General features: G+C 37.1%; 1 protein-coding gene and 1 pseudogene across 4 annotated transcripts in view; one reads left to right on the top strand and one right to left on the bottom strand.

Moving 5' to 3' along the window:
• Taf4b (TATA-box binding protein associated factor 4b) overlaps positions 1 to 18,900 on the top strand; it is a 118,601-nt gene that overhangs the window by 32,792 nt on the left and 66,909 nt on the right. For all 4 annotated transcript variants that reach the window (XM_036205292.1, XM_036205294.1, XM_036205296.1 and 1 more), the window contains 2 exons: positions 6,683 to 6,800; positions 7,313 to 7,424. In XM_036205292.1, the coding sequence (XP_036061185.1) occupies positions 6,683 to 6,800; positions 7,313 to 7,424 (230 nt within the window). The remainder of the gene's footprint in view (positions 1 to 6,682; positions 6,801 to 7,312; positions 7,425 to 18,900) is intronic.
• LOC118594920 lies at positions 1,078 to 5,701 on the bottom strand (annotated as a pseudogene).

Raw genomic sequence — 18,900 nt, forward strand, 5'->3', positions numbered from 1 at the left:
TGAGTCCTCACCTGAAAGGGTCTCAGCTGAACTGCTTTAGTTCCTGTTTCCCCACACCTTATACCTTATATGCCTTTCTCTGCCCTGCCATGTCACTTCCTGGGATTAAACGTGTGTGTGTGTGTGTGTGTGTGTGTGTGTGTGTGTGTGTGTGTGTGTATATATATGTATGCGCGCGTGCTTCCCAGTATTGGTATTAAAGGTGTGTGTGTTCCCAGTATTGGTATTAAAGGTGTGTGCCACCACTACCTGGCTCTGTTTCCAGTGTGGCCTTGAACTCACAGAGATCCAGATGGATCTCTGCCTCCAAGTGATAGGATTAAGGGTGTGTGCCACCACTGGCCTCTATGTCTAATCTAGTGGCTGGCTCTGCCCTCTGATCCCCAGGCAAGTTTATTAAGGTACGCAATATATCCACTACAGAGATTCTTTTTTTTTATTACAAAGTAAAACTTGGTGTGAGCAGGGAAATGTGCGAGGTTAGAGGTGTGGAGGTGGAGGGTCTGCAGCATAGCTGGGCCTGATTTTGGGGACGTGCATGGTAACTTTGGTGATGGGATGCAGAGACCAAAGTTTGGAAGACTTGGGGTAGAAACGTAATACCTGTCCTTCCAGCACTAGATTGAAAAGTCTGACCAGGAAGAGTGTGTCTGTCCTGTGAGTTACCTCTAGCAGCAGCTGCAGCAGCTGAGGAACTCTTTGGATAGACCATCTTGAGGATCACAGAGGCCAGGTTCACAGGCAGTCTCAAAACAGGTTCCACAGAAGATGCCCAGAGTAAATAAAGCCATTAAAAGTATCACCTCTTCCGATGCACAATTTAAAAGTGAGAAATGCCAACAGCAGAGCTAGGTGAAGTCTGAACTTAGAATGAAGCAGGGAAACTAGAGCTGGAGAGAGCCTGTCTCAAAAAACAGATGGAACCCACCTAGGGCCAGGGTATTGTACAGCTCGTTGGTAGAGTGCTTGCTTATCAAATATGTGGGGCCCCAGGTTCAATACACCCAGTATTGCAAAACAAAAACATGAAACATTACAACCCCCAAACTCCTAGACATATTTTCTTGATGGCTCAGCTCATGTTTTCTGAGGTTCCCTGACCAGTAGAGCCTCACTCCCCAATGAGCATCGGACATAATTCTTGGTGGGTTATTTGAAGGGTCCTGGAGAGGCTGAATTGTGGGGCAGGCATAGGAAAGGCCATGTAATGGCCAGGTTCCCAGGGCCCTCCAGAGGAGCAGGCACAACACAACAGCCTGAGGCTGCCCAGCACAGATAAAGGGAGGCACCCTGCTCTCGGTTTTGAACATCAGATACCAAGGAGTTGTAGAAGCTCTGGATGATGGAGTGGGAATAAGAGTCAGGACCACAGGGATGACAAAGATGATCCCAGAGATGAGCACCAGTTGAGACTTGGAATTCTTGTCTTCCACACAGGTAGTACACTTGGCTTCAGCAAGGTAGACTAGCAGGACAAGCAGGCCAAGGAGGAAGGTGATGACACAGAGGACTTTTGCAGCTTGTAGGTCCTGGGGCAGTGCCAGTAATGTGTCATACACTTTGCACTGCATCTGGACAGTGCCCTGAACCACACAGAGCATCCACAGCCCCTCTCATACCATCTGGTCCACAGTGATGCTGTTGCTGATGAAGGCTGTCACCTTCCACATGGGCAGGGCACAGGACACCAGGGCATTGACACAGCCAAGCAGAGTCAGGATTATCCTTAAGATTCCTAAGTCAAAAGAGAGATTCTTTTCTTGATTTGTCAGTCTTTTTGGTTTTTTAGAGACAGGGTTTCCCTGTGTAGCTTTGCGCCTTTCCTGGAACTCACTTGGTAGCCCAGGCTGGCCTCAAACTCACAGAGATCCACCTGGCTCTGCCTCCCAAGTGCTGGGATTAAAGGCATGCGCCACCACCACCCGGCTATTTGTCAGTCTTAATGCATGAAGCTGCATTTATGAACTATAAGGCCTAACTCTAGTACTTCAGAATATGTATGTGATCTCAGATCTCAATTTATATCTTATTTGAAAAATACATTATTTTTTCAAGAGTTCTTTTCTAGCCTGATTTTGTGGTTCAGGACTATGATCCTAGTTATTCAGGAAGTTGAAGCAGAAGGATCACACATTTTTAAAGCCCACCCAACCTAGTTAGTTTTGAGACTCTGTCTCCAAAACAGAACAAACATATAACACAACTTTTACCAAAGAATAATGGCAAATGAATTATTCCAATTTATATCTCCTTTGCTAGGAAACCTCTTAGCAATAGTGATAGCAATTGAATTATTTCATCCTATGTTTATTCTCAATGGAGACATTGGAATGTGCTGTGGGATAATGCTTTTGTACACTGGTTTAATAAAACACTGATTGGTCAGTAGCCAGTCTGGAAGTATAGGTGGGATAAACAGACAAGGAGAATTCTGGGAAGAGGAAGTCTGAGTCAGGAGTCACCAGTCTGCCAGCCAGGAAGCAGCATGTAATAGCACACACATAAAGCCATGGAAAACATGGCGACATAGAGATTAACAAAAATGGGCTTTAAGTGTAAGAGCTAGTCAGTAGGAAGCCTGAGCTAATGGCTAAGCAGTTTTAATTAATATAAGCCTCTGTGTGCTTACTTGGGTGTGAGCAGCTACAGACTAGGTGGGACACAGGAAAACTTTCAGCTACAAATGGTACCCAACATGGGGTGAGAGTTTCCACCCAAAACCTTAGAAAATACGATTCTAAAACAGAGCTAAAAATTGTGTCTCAGGCAAGTCCTGAACTACAGTCTGGTGGGTTCGCAGCACTGTGGTCTTGACTTGCAGCATAGTGGATATTCACCACAGTACACAGGTGTGCAGTATACTTAGTGGTGGATATAGCTTTTGCTAATATAGACAAGAAAAAAAAAAAAGAAAAGAAAAGAAATGAAAAAGGAAAAAAAGGTTTCTGGGCTACATGCTGCTTTAATGAAGGCCCACTGCTTCTGAGAGTTGTTGGTACACATGACCCAGAGCTGGAGGTGAATTACCTCCACCATGTTGAAAAGCTGAAATGAGTGAAGTCAGCAGCCAAGGCTGCCAGCCAGTTCAGTCCTAAACACACAGTTTATCAGTTTAAAGTCTCTCCTGTTCAGAAAAGGATTATAGATTAAAATAAGACAGATTCAGATGTGATAAACCCTAAACAGTTTACAATGTATATAAAAATTACATAGGTTTGGAAGAGAGAGGAAAAGGTATATAGACAGTTATATAAAGAAATAAAAGTTTTAAAAAATAGTCTTTAAAGACAAAGTAAAGGTAGTATAAAAAATAAGCCACAAAAAGATGGAAATCACACAGAGTCTGGATTATGTTATCTTTAGGATTTTTAACTGCAGAGAGACATTTGATTATAAAAGCTGCTGAGTTAAATCAATATGTATATTTCAAAGGTATTTCAATTTCAAAATTTATGTCTAAGGGTACGTTGCTTTGGAAAAGAGGTTCTGCTTTTGTTTCCACAGAAGATAAGAACCTGTGGATTGCTTCCAGGCTAATATGGTTTGACCAGCCAAGACCCCTTGAAAGGTCTCCAATGACACCATGGCCCAGATGATCCAACATCCAGAATTGTTTCAAGGCAACTGGCTCAGACAGTGTAGCCTCACAGTCTATTTCAGTCAGGACTTGACCATAATTCTTAATTTTCTCAGGATCCGCATAAGAATACAGTGCCATCTCTATCAGCAGGAAGTAGCCTAGAAAACTATGCCCATATTCCCAAAAAATGGATTATGGATGTTTGTCTTTGTTTAGGTTGTTGGTTACAAATTGTTATTGGTCATAGTCAATGTCTTTCTAGAAGAAGAAAGGAGGATATGATATAAAAATATAGGATATAAATATGATAGGAGAAAAGGGTAGATTATTGAATCTGCTTAAAAAGAACAACAACTTTTTTGAAATGTTTTACATTGCTATGGATTTTAGTTTATTGATACAAATTTAAAGTTAATTTTGTTGTACTGTATGTATATTTCTACTCTTTGATTATATATGTTTATTTATTAAATTTTCTTTTCCATTTTACATACCAACCCCAGTTCCCCCTCCCTCCCTTTCTCCCGCCTCCTCACCTCCCTCCCACTCTGCCCCCATCCACTCCTCATAGCGGATAAGGTCTCCCATGGTAGTCAAGTGTATTTCTACTCTTGTTTAAAGTATTTTGTTTGTGCAACTCATTTGAAATTACAGTGTATAGTTGAGAAATACAGATTAATAATTAGTTATATATGCTAATCAAATTTATAGTCATGTTAGTTAAGTTTTCTAGGTATACATAGATATATTTCAATTAGGTAAGTAATCTTCAAACACTGATTCAAAGACCTACAGAATTTTTTAAATGTTTTAAAAACTTAGACTTTCTGGACAGTGAGACACATCTGCTCCTGGCAGCACCAATTTACTTCAAAAAGAAAGATGAGCATTGAAGATACTCCATATAGAATTATCTTCTTCTTGGCAAAAATAGCCATTTGAGCAAGAAACTGCTCTTGCCTGGACTGCTTGACAAAATGTTATATTGACTGGACATGAAGTACCCATGAAAAAAGTAACCATTGAACTTTGCAAGGCAAAATGGTCCTTCAGATTCCTGCTTTGCAGAAGAAACTGCCAGACATTCCACAGGACACAGACAAAAATGACTGAGAGACTCTAGGTCTATATGGTTAAAGATGGATGCCACAAAGTTACAGGGGAACTTTGGATGACTGTCTAGGCAGCCAGCTGTCTTTGTCATTCTAGATATTTGGACGTTGCTTACAATGCACTTCCTGTCTACTTAGGTAATAATATATCCTTCTGGGATCTTTGATGTAGTTGAAGACTAGATAGTTATAATTATAGTTTTCCTTACTTATGATAAAAGATAAATTAGATATGAAACTTTAGACTCACAAATATTGGATAAATAGAATATTTTCTTTAATTTTACCAAATACAAATAGACTAGATATTGTAACTTTAATTCTTGCTTGATAACTGTCCTATTATATGTAATTTTACTATGTTAAAATTAAAACCTTCCTTTTTAATTAAGCAGAAGAGGGGAAATGCTGTGGGATAATGCTTTTGTACACTGGTTTAATAAAACACTGTTGGGTCAGTAACCAGGCTGGAAATATAGGTGGGATAAGCAGACAAAGAGAATTCTGTGAAGAGGAAGTCTGAGTCAGGAGTCACCAGCATGCAATGGCACACAGGTAAAGCTATAGAAAACATGGTGCCATATAGATTAACAAAAATGGACTGAGTTTAAATGTAAGAGCCAGTCAGTAGGAAGCCTGGTCTAATGGCTGAGTAGTTTTAATTAATGTAAGCCTCTGTGTGTTTATTTGGGTCTGAGTGGCTGCAGACTGGGCGGATACAGGAAAATTTTCAGCTACAGGAATGTTTTGTGTTTCTTGTTACCTTTTTTTGAGGCAGGTCTTACTATGTATCCCTGGCTGGCCTGGAACTCAGAGAGATCCTCCTGCTTCCTGAGTGCTCAGATTAAAGGTATGTGCTACCATGCCTTGCTTGCTCCATATTTTTTTTAGTTGCACACAGTTGATTTGTACATTTTTTATTACAGATAATTATACAACAAATTGTTTTTGTAAATTTTTATTCAGAAGTATGTATCTTAGACATACCATCATACTTTATAGTAAACATGGATGTATTTAAGAATTTCTAATTCTCATTATCAGTAGCTGGCTCAAATACATGATGACTTTTTCTTCTTTGAAGTGAAAATATCACACTCTGCTTTTCTGTCTGTTCTTTGGAGTTAAAAGTACTAATCTTTTCAGCACTTTAATTTCTCTTTATCCCTAACTATTACTGTATTTCTTTAACTATTATTTAGGAGACTAATACTTTTTGAAGGGTTTAAGAATGAGACTTTTTAAAAATAGTACATAAGTCTTTTTTTTATAGATATATTTTGAAATGTTATGAATAAAAAGATATTTTCTAAGCAAGGTGGAGGTGGCACACGCCTTTAATCACAGCACTTGGGAGGCAGAGGCAAGCGGATCTCTGTGAGTTTGATGCCAGCCTGGTCTACAGAGCAAGTTCCAGGAAAGCCAAGGCTATACAGAGAAACTGTCTAGAGAAATATAAAAAACAAACAAACAAAAATTTCTTATATTTCCTATAAAATTGGAAAGTAGGTAAAAGGTATATGTGAAACATGATTATGCAAGGATTAATCATTGTTTAATCTGGATGGCGGTATAAATGGTTTCATTTTGTTCTCTATACGTTTGCATGTGTTTGAAATTTTCCATGGTAAGTTAAGAAATAAAAATAAGATCTGTATGATTATTTTTTGAAATTTGAATTCTTGTATAGAAAATAATATTTAATGTATGTGATGATGTTTTACAGTTTTTAATGAGATAGTTTTGCTGCATACAAATTAAACTGGGTGTGGTGGTATGTATCCAAACCCTAGCTAGCATTTAGGAAGCTGAGGCAGGAGAATCCCCATGTTTCAGAGGCCATCTGGAGATAAATTTTAAGTAAGCATTCTTACTGTGCTAGATAGAGGTGTATATAGCTAAATAAAAACAAACTTTGATAAATGAAATCTCTTGTTCCTTGCTAAAGTAGACTTTCTGTAGTGACTGTAATGAACTCTTACTGTTTCAGGTAGTCCAACAGCCTTCAGGAGGCAATGCAAGTCAAGTGACCACCATTTCCTATTCCTCCCCATTGACCACTCAGAAATGTGGTCCGAAGATGCCAGTGAATGCTGTAGTGCCTACCAGTAAGTTTCCTACATGTCCATGCTGGCATTCCAGCTTCATTGCAGTGGATCTGGAACATGACAGGGCTTGTACCTGTTGTATTAAGAGAAGACTTAATAATTACAGAAACACTATTTTAAGGGTATATAATGTTTTGAAGTAAACTGCTTATTATGTTATATTGTTAGATAAATCATTCTAGTAGTAAATATGTGTTAAAATATACCAATATAAATAAAATATTATCAGCATTTTTCAGTCGCTTTTTATGCATGATGTTTTTATAATGATGCTAATCTAAAGACAATTTGAGACTACATAAAAACATGTAGAGATCTTTATAAGATGATTTCTTATGCAGGTGTTACATTCACTAGCCTATTATAATGTAAACACAGTTCTATCATAGTTTAAGATAGTCTTTGATTATTTCATATTTACTAAAAAACTGTCTTGAATTTTTCTAATGTGATATGATTGCTTCTTTTCTTTTTCCAATTCTATTGTTTTCTTTCTTGTTTTGTTTTTACAGCTTCCATCATAAAGCAAATTACTCTACCTGGAAATAAACTCCTCTCGCTTCAAGCTCAAACATCTTCTATTCAGAACAATAAAATAAAAGAGAATGGAGCGGCATGCTTCAGGTAAAGGAAATCAGCAGTTAAAACAGGGTCTGATGTATGGAGGTAAAGTTTTAGAGGAAAAGATGGTAAAGAATAATGTCTAAATAAACAGATAGGAATGCCTTTTCAAAATCCTAAAAGAGAGCCATGGATTGATTCCTAGCACCCACATGGCAATTCCTAACCTTGTGTAACTCCAGTTTCAGTAGATCCAGTGGCCTGGTCTGGCCTCCCTGGACACAAAGCATTCATGCAGTGCACAGACATAAATGCGGGCAATATAACAATATACTTTAATTAAAAATTATTGAATATAATTTACAAATAGCAGGCACAAATCTTCCATCCTTTTCTCAATGGATTTAACAAACCTGGTAGTCGTCTAGACTCAGGTACTCTAAACATGTCTGTTATCCCTGCATGCACCCTTCAGATCATGTCCCTCTGTCTCCTGTTCTGCCAGTCCCTGTTCTTAGGTTTGTCACTGCAGATACAGGTCATTTTTGTTTATTGTTGAATTAATACAAGTTGAATATTATTACTGTTGTCTTCTTGTTTCCAATTTTGCTTCTGTAATTTCAGGTAATGGCAGTTAGGAATGCTCTGAAAATATTAAATGTAAAATTCTAGAAATAATCCATGTTTTTAATGTGTCATTCTGAATGGTATGACCAAATCTAGTGCCATCATGTTGAGCAGGTAACCCATCCCTTGTCTAGTGTGTGCAAAATTGATATGCTGCCCACTGCTTGGTCAGTTGGTAGCCGCCACAGTTATGGAAGGAGTCCGTCCGTTCAGGTAGTCTAGGCTGTGTCCCAGTGCCTGTGTTGCTCACTTTGTTTCATCTCCTTGTCTTCTATCCAATTCCTCCAAGGGTGAGTACAGGTTAGTGTGTGTAGCAGGAATCTTAAATGATCTTATTAATAAGAACAAACCTGAGGCCAGTTATTGGGGTGAATTCTGGAAGATCAGAGAAGCGGAACAAGCCACAGCTTTCTCACCTTGACAGTTCCTCAGCTGATCCTGTTTCCTCCTCTGACTGGATGGCTCTCAGCTAAACTGTGCTGCTCAAAAGCCTAAAAGCTTAACCAGCCAAATGCTTCTAGTTTCTGGTTCTCATGCCTTATATACCTTTCTGCTTTCTACCATCACTTCCTGGGACTAAAGGCTCGCTTTCTGGGATTAAAGGTGTGAATCACCAAGCTTGGCTGTATTCTTGAACAGATGAATTTCTGCCTCTGGAATGCTAGGATTAAAGGCGTGTACTACCACTGCCTATCCTTATGTTTAATATTGTGGCTCTTCTGTCTCTGAACCCAGATAAGTTTATTGGGGTGCACAATATTTCAGGGAACACAATACGACCACAAGTGTGAGGACTGAGAAAAACACATGAAACCCTTATTAAAGGGTATTGTTAGAATTATTACTGATTAGCCTCACTGTGCCTTTTTTACAGATTAAACTTTTTTCTAGATTTTTATGTGTAGGAAAAAAAAACAAAACATCATATACCTAGGGCTTCATTCTAGGACCCCTTATCCAATTCCAAAGTCCTTCAATGTTCATCTTTTTATGGGCTAGATGTTTTTTTGATATAGATTCTTTTTATTGTCGTTTTAAAACTTTATTTTAGATGCTTAGGTATAGGGAAAATAAACATTATATACCTAGGGCTTGGTTCTAGGACCCCTTGTCCAATTTCAAAGTCCTTTTGATGTTCATCTTTTTAGGGGCTAGATGTTTTTGATATAAGGTCTTTTTATTGTAGTTTCTCTTTTTTACTGTAGCACTCTGAGTTTTTTCTAACTTTAATCTTTAAAAACGGTGTTTCTCCTTTTACATTTCTCTTGTCAAGAATCTCTTTCCATTTATTCTCTGACTTGGAGTATATTTGCCCTTCTCTGATAGTGTATTTTGTCCTTATAGCAATTGCTACCTCTACTTTCTCTTTCCTGGAGCCTTTGTTATTTACTACAAGGCTTGAGGTAGGTGCCCATGGCATGTGGGACAAATATCAGGCATCATAGATGAGTGGCTTTACCCTGAGATTTATTTCTCTTTTTCATTTAGAATAATTTGTAGTTTGGATAGTCTTTGTCTTCAGGCTGCGCTGTTGTTCTCTATTGGTTTTGGAGGAAACATTGGGAGACAATGATGCATTTATGCAGTAGTGTTTGCCGGTTCAGTGAGTTTTGACAAAAGGCTAAACCTGTGCATGAGGTGCCATAATCAAGATAAAAAGAATATTTTCAACAGCTCAAAAGGTGTTTTGTTTTGTTTTGTTTTAACCACCCAGTTCTCACATTCCACCCTGGGCTCCAGACTACCACTGATCCGATTCTTAACATAGGTAGTTAGATTCAGGGTCAAGGTGCTCCCCATGTCCTAGGCTCTAAAGTTGGAAACTTAGTTCATTAAATCAGTTTTTCTTGATGTAAACATTTAAAAATGCCAAATTTCCCCAAGTACCGAAGATGAAGAGTTGTGCTTTACTTCTGTTCTCGTTAGTGCTCGGCTGCTTCTTTAGAATTGCGGTTATCTGGATGACTCTGCATGTTGTGTTTTTCCTTCCTAAGCACTTTGTGACCAGAGAACATAGTCTGGACATTTTTAGTCTTCTTAAATTTGCTAGGAAACCTCATTGTGGTAAGTCTTGATGACTGTCTCATGAGCATTTGGTTTGGGTAGGTTTTTAAATGTTATTTTGTGATCTGCATCCTGACTTTGTAAAGACTTTTGTAGCTTTTTCTATAATTTACTCAAAATGAATAATAAAATACCTAACTTTGTTTGTCAGCCTGCTTCTTTTTCCATTACTCTTGTCAATTTTTACATTATGTATTTTTTGTTCTTAGGATCCCTCCGGGCGCTAGGAATGTGACAACATACATAAAGGAGTGGTCAGATAATAAAACAGAAATGTACCTGTTTTACTCAATTTGTTTCCATCCCCCAGGGTTGACATCCTTTCAATTTTTACCTGCATTGTTTGTTTTTAAAAGTGTTTTATAATTGTTACTAATTAAACATTTTTGCAACTGACAAAAATGGAAGCCCTTTTTTTTTTTTTTAACAGATTATTGTTTTGAGGTATAGTTATTTATCTTTCCGTCAATGGGAATAATTAATAATTAATCAAGTTATTGTAAAGCCAGTGCCTAGTTTTTCTAATACCCAGGTTATTTGGAAAATTTCTTATTGTTCTATTGCTGTGAAGGGATGCCATGACCCAAGCAGCTTATAAAAGAAAGCATTTAATTGGGGACTTGCTACAGTTTCAGAGAGTAATTCCATGACCATCCTGGTAGAGAGCTTGGCATCAGGCTGTCTGTCTGCCTGCCTGCCTGCCTTCCTGCCTTGGTGCTGGAGCAGTAGGGGAGAGCCTACATCTGATCCAGAAAAAGGAGGCAGAATGAGAACTGGAGATGGGGCCTAGCATAGGCCTTTGGAACTTGAAAGTCTGCCTTCTCTGACAAGGCCACACCTCCTAATCCTTCCTGAATAGTCCACCAATTGGAGACCAAGCATTCACACATAGGAGCCTATGGGGGCATTCTCCTGCAAACAGCTGCAGGAGGGTTTTGTGGTTTCCCTTTAGAGAGAATTCATTCAGAGGCCTGAAGGGAACCCTAAGGGGTCATCTCAGTCTAAGCTGTGAAGCAGCTCCTTTGAAGCCACTTGTCAACTTTCCAAGATGTCCCCCATCAGGTAATCCCTGAAGATTTTAGTGGGGACTTATACTGGTTTCCTTTCCTTGCTGGACTGTGAACCCCAGGTTTCATTGCCCTAGTACTTTAAATTTATTGTGCTTTGCATAGAGCTCCCTCCTCTCCCCACCAGAGGCTTCTTTAATAGTTCCTTGAATGCGTCATTGGTAAACAACTCACTGCTTTATATGGTTTATAGCCCATGCTTCAAGCCTTGGACACTCTGAGTTCTAACTTTCTGTCTTTGTCTTCACAGAATTACCTTGTGCTCTGTTGGCTTATCTGCCCCTTAGCAGCTGCTGGTTTTGTGTCTGTTTAGTGTCTTGTCCATATCAAGAATCCCCATATACTCAAGGAAAAGACTAGATTGAGAAATGGATCTGCTTCAGTGAGGCTCTGGGCTTGGGACTGATTCCTCAATACCTGGGTCCCTTTGCAGCTTCCTAATTAATCCCTTTACAGAAAACTTGAAGAATAGTTGTTGTGGCTTATCAGTTTTTCATATGTATATACATATGAATGTATATATGTATATATACACATATCCTGATAATAAGATACTGGTCTACAAACAGTAGATTGTGTATAAACCTGACAACTTTCATAGTTTTTGTTCAGATATACAGTTAGTGTTTTACAGGTCACGTTTATATGGTATAGTTTGGTCTGACATTTTTAATTTTAAAGTAATTGAATTTGCTAATTTTTTGAAGTCCTTTGACATTGTTTAAGAGAACTTCCAACTAGAGCATGAGTAGACTTTACTGTTAACTTTTCCAAGTTTTACTTCTATTTAAATATTCATGTCAGCAGGATTTGTTAAGTTTTCTTGTGGACTTTTCTTGTGTTATGGACTAGGGTTCTTATTTCCAATTTGGAGAATCACTGACCCATACCATCTCTTATATGTATTTCAGGGGGCTTTTAAGGGCTTAAATTTTCAGTTAGCAAATACCCTACCTAATGTCTTTCCTCCCATCCTTGTTATCATGCCTACTGTTGGGTAGGGTATGATCTTTCACTCTGTAGCCCATGCTGAAGAATAAAGTGCTATGCAGAACACAGTGAGTTTTGGGCACTCTACAAGTGTTACAGGAATAGAAAAAAACAATTTCAGTTCTCCTGCTGTGGCCTTCTGATCTCTGGGGTTTCAGGCAACTGATACCGTGCCTGCTGCCTCTGCTTTCTGTCCTTGTCTTCCTTACTTCCATTCCTCTTTCCCTCTTCCTACTTTTGGCTGTACTTAGGCTTTTGCCATTCCCTATATATTTAAAACTCAGCTTGTTGAGTTCCCCCAATCTCTGTAGGGTTTCATTTGGCCTGACTTTGAGTTCACAGGTCTTTTTAATACCTTTAATAAAGTGTTGTAATTTATTTATATAGATGTATACAATTTTGTTGTATATATCCAATAGATGTGTATTTCTAAGTACCTTTTTGTTATTATAAGTAATAGTTTTGATAATTGCCTTTTCTTTTACTAATATAAAGAAACTCGAGGTTCTAAAAAGATTTTACCACTGGTCTTTCTTATCATTTCTAATATTTTAAGATTATTTTAGGTTATGTAGACTGATGTCAGGAAGAAGATTTTAATTATGGATGACATTTGTGGGGCTTTCAGCACTTTAAAGATGTCATTACATTATTTCATGGTATTTGTGTATGTGTTCACATTTAGAGATGAGGATGTGCAGCAAAGTCATCCTGAGTCACATTACAGGGAAAAGCAACATGGTTGAAATTTCTGTGACTTCAACTATTACATGATCAAATGTTGGATACTAATATTTAAATCTGAGTTTGTGTTAAAGCAACAATTATCTAAGTTGGACATTTAGAAATGAAAACTATAGTTGAAATTTTTATCTTTAGTGTTTGGGTAAGTCAGAATTGACCTGAGGATCTAAATTCAGTTTTCTTAATTCCATAGAAGGTTTATCATTGTGGTAGGAACCAGAGACGAATGGAGGCCACTTTATTCCATTTCTCATCCAGACAGCTCAAGATACTTCTTCCCACTGTACCAGAGACTTGTATTAGCCTCAGGGAATTGCCTAGGAGGCTGTTCTTCCTTCAGGATATGCTCATTGCTGGTTTTCATGGTGCTTTAAAAATGTTTCTTGACAGATTCTGTGGCTACAGTGATTTTACGCTGAGCTGGTCTAATTCTGGTGTTGTATAATTGCTCTTCAGTAAATCTAGTCTACCTACATGCAGAAATGTAAGAACGGGAGGTTTCTAGCTAATGACTTTTGCTCACTTTTATTTTGATTGCTTATTTCCAAATATATTTGTATGCGGTGAGCAGTAATGCATTATTATTTATGTTGTAAAATTTTCCCGATCTTTTAGCTTTAACTTTGTTTCTAGTGTTTTTCGTATACGGAATTTTAAAATCATGTTACAACTTTTGAATTCTAAAACATCTTCCCTATTATGAGCTCCTAGTGATGTGCTTCTGTATTTTGTTGGGTATTATTTATACAGATGTATCTCACTTAGATGCATTTGCTTTTACCCCTTCAGTTCTTGATAGTAACTTTTCCCAATGGATTTTTGTCTTCAACACTAGTCACTAGGAGTGCTTTACCTTTCTGATTTGAAATGCCATTGTGGTCATAAATTTGTTTTATATGAGAGCACATTTCATTTAAGTAATACTACTTTTATTTTTATGTTGTTATTTGGATGTTTTCAATTTTGGAGTTTTTTGTCATTGTTTTTCGAGACAAGGTTTCGCTGTGTAGCTTTGGAGTTTGTTTTGGAACTTGACCTGTAGAATAGGCTGGCCTTGAACTCACAGACATCTACCTGTCTCTGCCTCCCAGTTGCTGGGATTAAAGGCGTGTACCACCACCACATGGCTGGATGTTTTCAATTTTAAATTGTGTGTGTGTTTTCAAATTTAAAATGTGTGGGACAGCATGTGTATAGAAGTTAGAAGACAACTTTGTAGAGTTGGTTCCCTCCTTCCACCTTTACATGGGTTTTGAGAATTGAATTCAGGTGGCTAGGCTTACATTGTAGGGCAGCAACTGCCTTTACCTGATGAGTTATCTTATGGGCCCTCTTATTGGTAGTATTATAGCTGGTCATTGTTATAGTTGATCTCCTCACTGTGGCATTTTTTTTTTAAGTTAATTTCTTTACTCTGGTACTTTTTTAAAAATCAAAATTACCCTGGTATTATTTGTTCTTTTTCCTCTTGAACATGAATTTTAGGATCAGCTTCAAAGTTCCATGAAAATAATGTATTGAGATCATTTGATTAGGTTAATTTGAGGAAACACTGACTTTTTGATATGTAAAGGATTTTGCACTTAGATCCATGGTTATATTTATTAGATTTTTTTTCATAGATAGAAGAAAACCTGTTCACAGTTACATAAGTAATTTGGAAGGTTATTTTCCATAGTCAGGGAAAGTAATCAAGAGTGTTGGTATTAGAGTCTCAGTCTCTAGGTTTAAAATTTTGTTCCCACAGTGATTGTAGTCATGGACTATACTGATAGCTGCCCCTAGTCTTCATCCAGAGGCTTGTACATTTCACAGTCCTTTAGAGAGACTTCACCTAGCCAGTTACTGTAAAGTTACTTCTTCAGACATCTGTGTTGTGTCTCAGGTATTTATCTAACTTACCATTTGTTTATCCTGTGTATATTTCCCTCTCTCCTTTATTATCTATGAACATTTACATTATTATTACTTGTGTGTGTGTGTGTGTGTGTTTGCTTGAAAATTAGGAGTGTTTATAATCTTACCTATTTCTAGATACTTTTAAAAATCTTTTTTGTGAGTTCTTTTGTTCAGCTTGTATTTAAAGCTTGTCTAAATTATATATTTATTTTTATTGTGTTGCATTGTGTATGTGTGGGTGTGTACATGTGGATGCACATTTCTATGTATGGATGTGGGCACAAGTGCCAAAGTGTGGGTGTGGAGGTCAGAAGACAACCATACAGGAAGGTGTCTGCCTTCCACTTTGATTGAGATAGGGTTTCTTCATTGTCTATCCAGCTAGCCGTCCTCAGATTCTGGGGATTCTCTTGTCTCCATCTGTTGCTTCATTATGAACCCTGAGATTACAGAGACTTGTACGACACATGTGGCTCGAGTGGGTTCTGAAAATCTGAACTCAGGTCTTCACACTTAATGTGGCTAGCACATCCACCCACTTAGCAATCTTCTGAGTCCCCTCCCCTTTTAAAATATACTTAAATATTTTTCAATGAATATATTCATTATACATGATGTTTTACTATGTAAAAGAATATTTGTAAGAATATATTATACTTTGACCATATTCCTCTCATGCCTACATTTTCCTTTCTTGTAATCTTTTTTGTATCCTTAGAATATTCTGCCACTAATTTATTATCATATATTTATAAATGATTTTATGTAGCTACAAACAATCTAGGAATGATAAAAAAGAGAAAACATTATTTATATTTGTCTTTCAGAGACCAGCTTAATTTGCTTAAAATGATTATTTCCAGCTTCATCCATTTTCTTAAAATGATAAAACTTCTTTCTTATGTCTCAAAAACATCAATTGCATTTCTCGTTTCTCCTCTTCAGTTGTTGGACACATGGGTTGGTTCCATAATACAGCTATTGTGCATGCAATAATCATTGATGTGCATCTCTGTGATATGTTGAATTTGAAGTCCTTTCTGTAAATACTCAGGAGTAGGATAGCTGAGTCATATTTTAACTCCATTTTTGCCCATTTCAGAAACCTCTTTATTGATTTCCATAGTGTCTTAACTAGATTGAATTCTCACCAGCAGTGTATAAAGTTTCCCTTCTATTCATGTCTTTGCCAACATTTTTTATTTACTTTTTTCTTGATTCTTATTTTGATTGGGTGACATGAAATCTTAATATAGTTTTAATTTATTTTTCATTCTTTGAGAAGTGTCTTTTCATTTCATAAGCTAATTTATTTTGGGTTATTTGATTTCTTTTTGTTTAGTCTTTGGATGTTCTAGATATTAATACTCTGTCATACCTATCCAGCAAAGATTTCCTCCCATTCTCTAGGTTATGTTCTTACCTTTTCTGTGCAGAAACCTTTTAATCTCATGAGGCCCCATTGATCAGCTGTTTATATTATTTTCTGAGTGTTTCCCTACATTTTCCTCTAATGATTTCACAGTTTTAAGTCTTAAGTTAAGGTCTTTGATCCATTTTGAGTTCATTTTCTTAGGGGGCAAAGGGCCTAGGGATCTACTTTCATTCTTCTATGTGTAGATATATTAGTTTTCCTAGCACCATTAAAACACATACTACAGTGTTTTATTTTTGGTGTCTTTTTTATTTAAATCAGGTGTCTTATTTTTGCACTGAGATATGCTTTAAAAATACTTTCTAATAATTTGGATCATATGTAATCTTACACATATTGCAGTGTGTTTAAGAAATTTGTGCTTCTTTTGGAAATAGTATCACTGCTGCTTATTCCAAAAGAAACTGAAAAACATACCCTTAATGTTGACTTATATTAAGTAAGAAAGAACAGTAGTATAATAAATACCATTAGACCCCGTCTTAGGTAAACTGGATTGGATTTAGTAATACAGACTGATATCTTCGTTTTGTTTTTGTTGTTGTTGTTTTTCAGAGATATCTGGTTAATCTAAATTTATGTTGTGGATTTGTGCCTTTTGCACTAAGAAATCCTGTTTGTATTTAACTTCTTGGTGTATCTGGGATGAATTTTAGAAGTCATGTAGTGTTTAAAACACCAGAGGGCACCAGAGATTCAGGTTTCATCTAGAACAAACTAATAATATTATTTCATAGTTTATATTACTGTTAAATTTGATACTCAGTTTTTCCATATTGCAAGGGTAATCAAGTTCTCTAATATATTTTAAATGTGTTTAAACATATGCATCTTGTCTTGTGTATTGTGTGTTGTCCGTACAAATCCATTAATAGTATGTATTGTTGATGTGCTACTGATACAATGTTTAATCATTTCAGGCTAGTGATTTTTTTTTTTAAAGGAGAGAAAACAATGTTTGTTGGAGCTCCAAATAGTGTTTGAAGCTAGTAAGGAGGCAGAGAACACATTCATGTTAGCTAAGCCCACTTTAGATCAGACATGCTGTTAAAATCCAACTAAAAAATGGAAGCTAGATGCCTGACATGCCACAGGGTACTGCACAAACTGGCTTGGAGATGAGACCCTGAAGTCTTTCAAAGCTGTTGAACACTATTCTGTACAGAACATTATCTACAATTGCCATACATTAGATATTGAGTGAGTGAATTTATTGTGCACATGGCAATTAAAAGAACATAGTAAATAGCAGCTAAATACCACCATCAAATCAGATATTTACAGTGTTCAGCAGGAATGACTGGAGAAGCCCTGATAACAGTCATGCTGGAGTAACCAATTGAGAGTCCTAAGCAGAACAGAGTTCTCTCCTTGAATGAGCTTCCAGCTTCCCATTCCACTGTAGAGATTTTTATAACATACGATAGCAAATTGTAATTGCCATTAGAAATTCTAGGTGTAATTTCCTAATGCCTTAGCTGCTGTTGTGTTTCTTTCTTTCTGTCATAAATAGAGGGAGTCAACCTGCCCCAGCAAAGGGTCTTGAAGGCACTCGTGATAAACCTGCTTGAGTCTGAGATTAGGGGACCTGTCTTGTTTAGAAAGCAAGTACAAACAGCACATGGTAATTTACTAATATAATTTGTATTGCAGACATAGTTTATCATAGTGAATGATGTTTAGGAAAATTATTTTTTTTGCTAAACACAAGTCTAACATAAAGATAATGAACTGATGACAAACCTTAGAGGTGAGTACACCATGAGCACGGGTTAAAGCTATGTTGGGTGGAGTTAGTTTTATTGGTCATGCCTATCCCTGAGAAAGATCAGACATTGATAATGCTGTTGTGATTTATGCTACAAATTTCTTAGCAGAACTAATGTAATAGAGAGATAAAAATGTAGGAAAAGTCTAACAGAAACATTTTGAACTGCCTTAATGTTTGCTAGTATATTATAGATCAGCAATTTCAGAGTTACCTAAGAAACTTGCTGAATTTTCTATTCCAGGCTTACCCAGAATGAAATATCTGGAGACTAGAAATGACTGGAATCTGTTTTAACAACCTTTTAAGTTTGTCTGATAATCGCCACAGTTTAATAAGTACCTACTGTTCTCAAAATGTAACACCTCTTTCGGGGTGTTAAAAAGGCACTGGTGTTAGGTTATTAGCCATTTGCATTGTGTAAGCTGTTGATGATTCTAAAGCGATGGAGGTGACGCATCGGGTGCCTCACAGCGATCAGCTGTGGCTTCTTGTGTCACCTCAGCATATTGGTGGCCACTTACTCTTTATCCCTGACACAGTCGCTTACATCAAATAAAGAGAAGGGAAAGGGGTAGTTAAGAGAGAAAGATTGTTCTTAATGAGGTAGTACAAACCACTTTGTCAGCCCTTGACACTGGGGACATACCTGTTTAATAGTCAGGGTGACAGAATCCTCTGTTGTATGTTATGGTGACGAGATTTTCTCAGTAGTTTCTTGTGCTTGTATTTGGATTGTGAGCTCAGTTGACCACTTTTTATTATACACCATTTGACTTAAATGAACAAATGACAGATAAACTACTGTTATGCTGATTGGAGGATTTAGCATTTTAATGAAAATGAATAAAATAAAAATTTCTCAATAAGGTTTGGGGTGTTAAGCAAAATTAAAATTTTGGAAATTTAATAGCTTATCAGCACTTACATATTCTAACATAGTTG

Source organism: Onychomys torridus, chromosome 13 (genome assembly GCF_903995425.1).
Source record: "Onychomys torridus chromosome 13, mOncTor1.1, whole genome shotgun sequence".
NCBI classification, from domain to species: domain Eukaryota; kingdom Metazoa; phylum Chordata; class Mammalia; order Rodentia; family Cricetidae; genus Onychomys; species Onychomys torridus.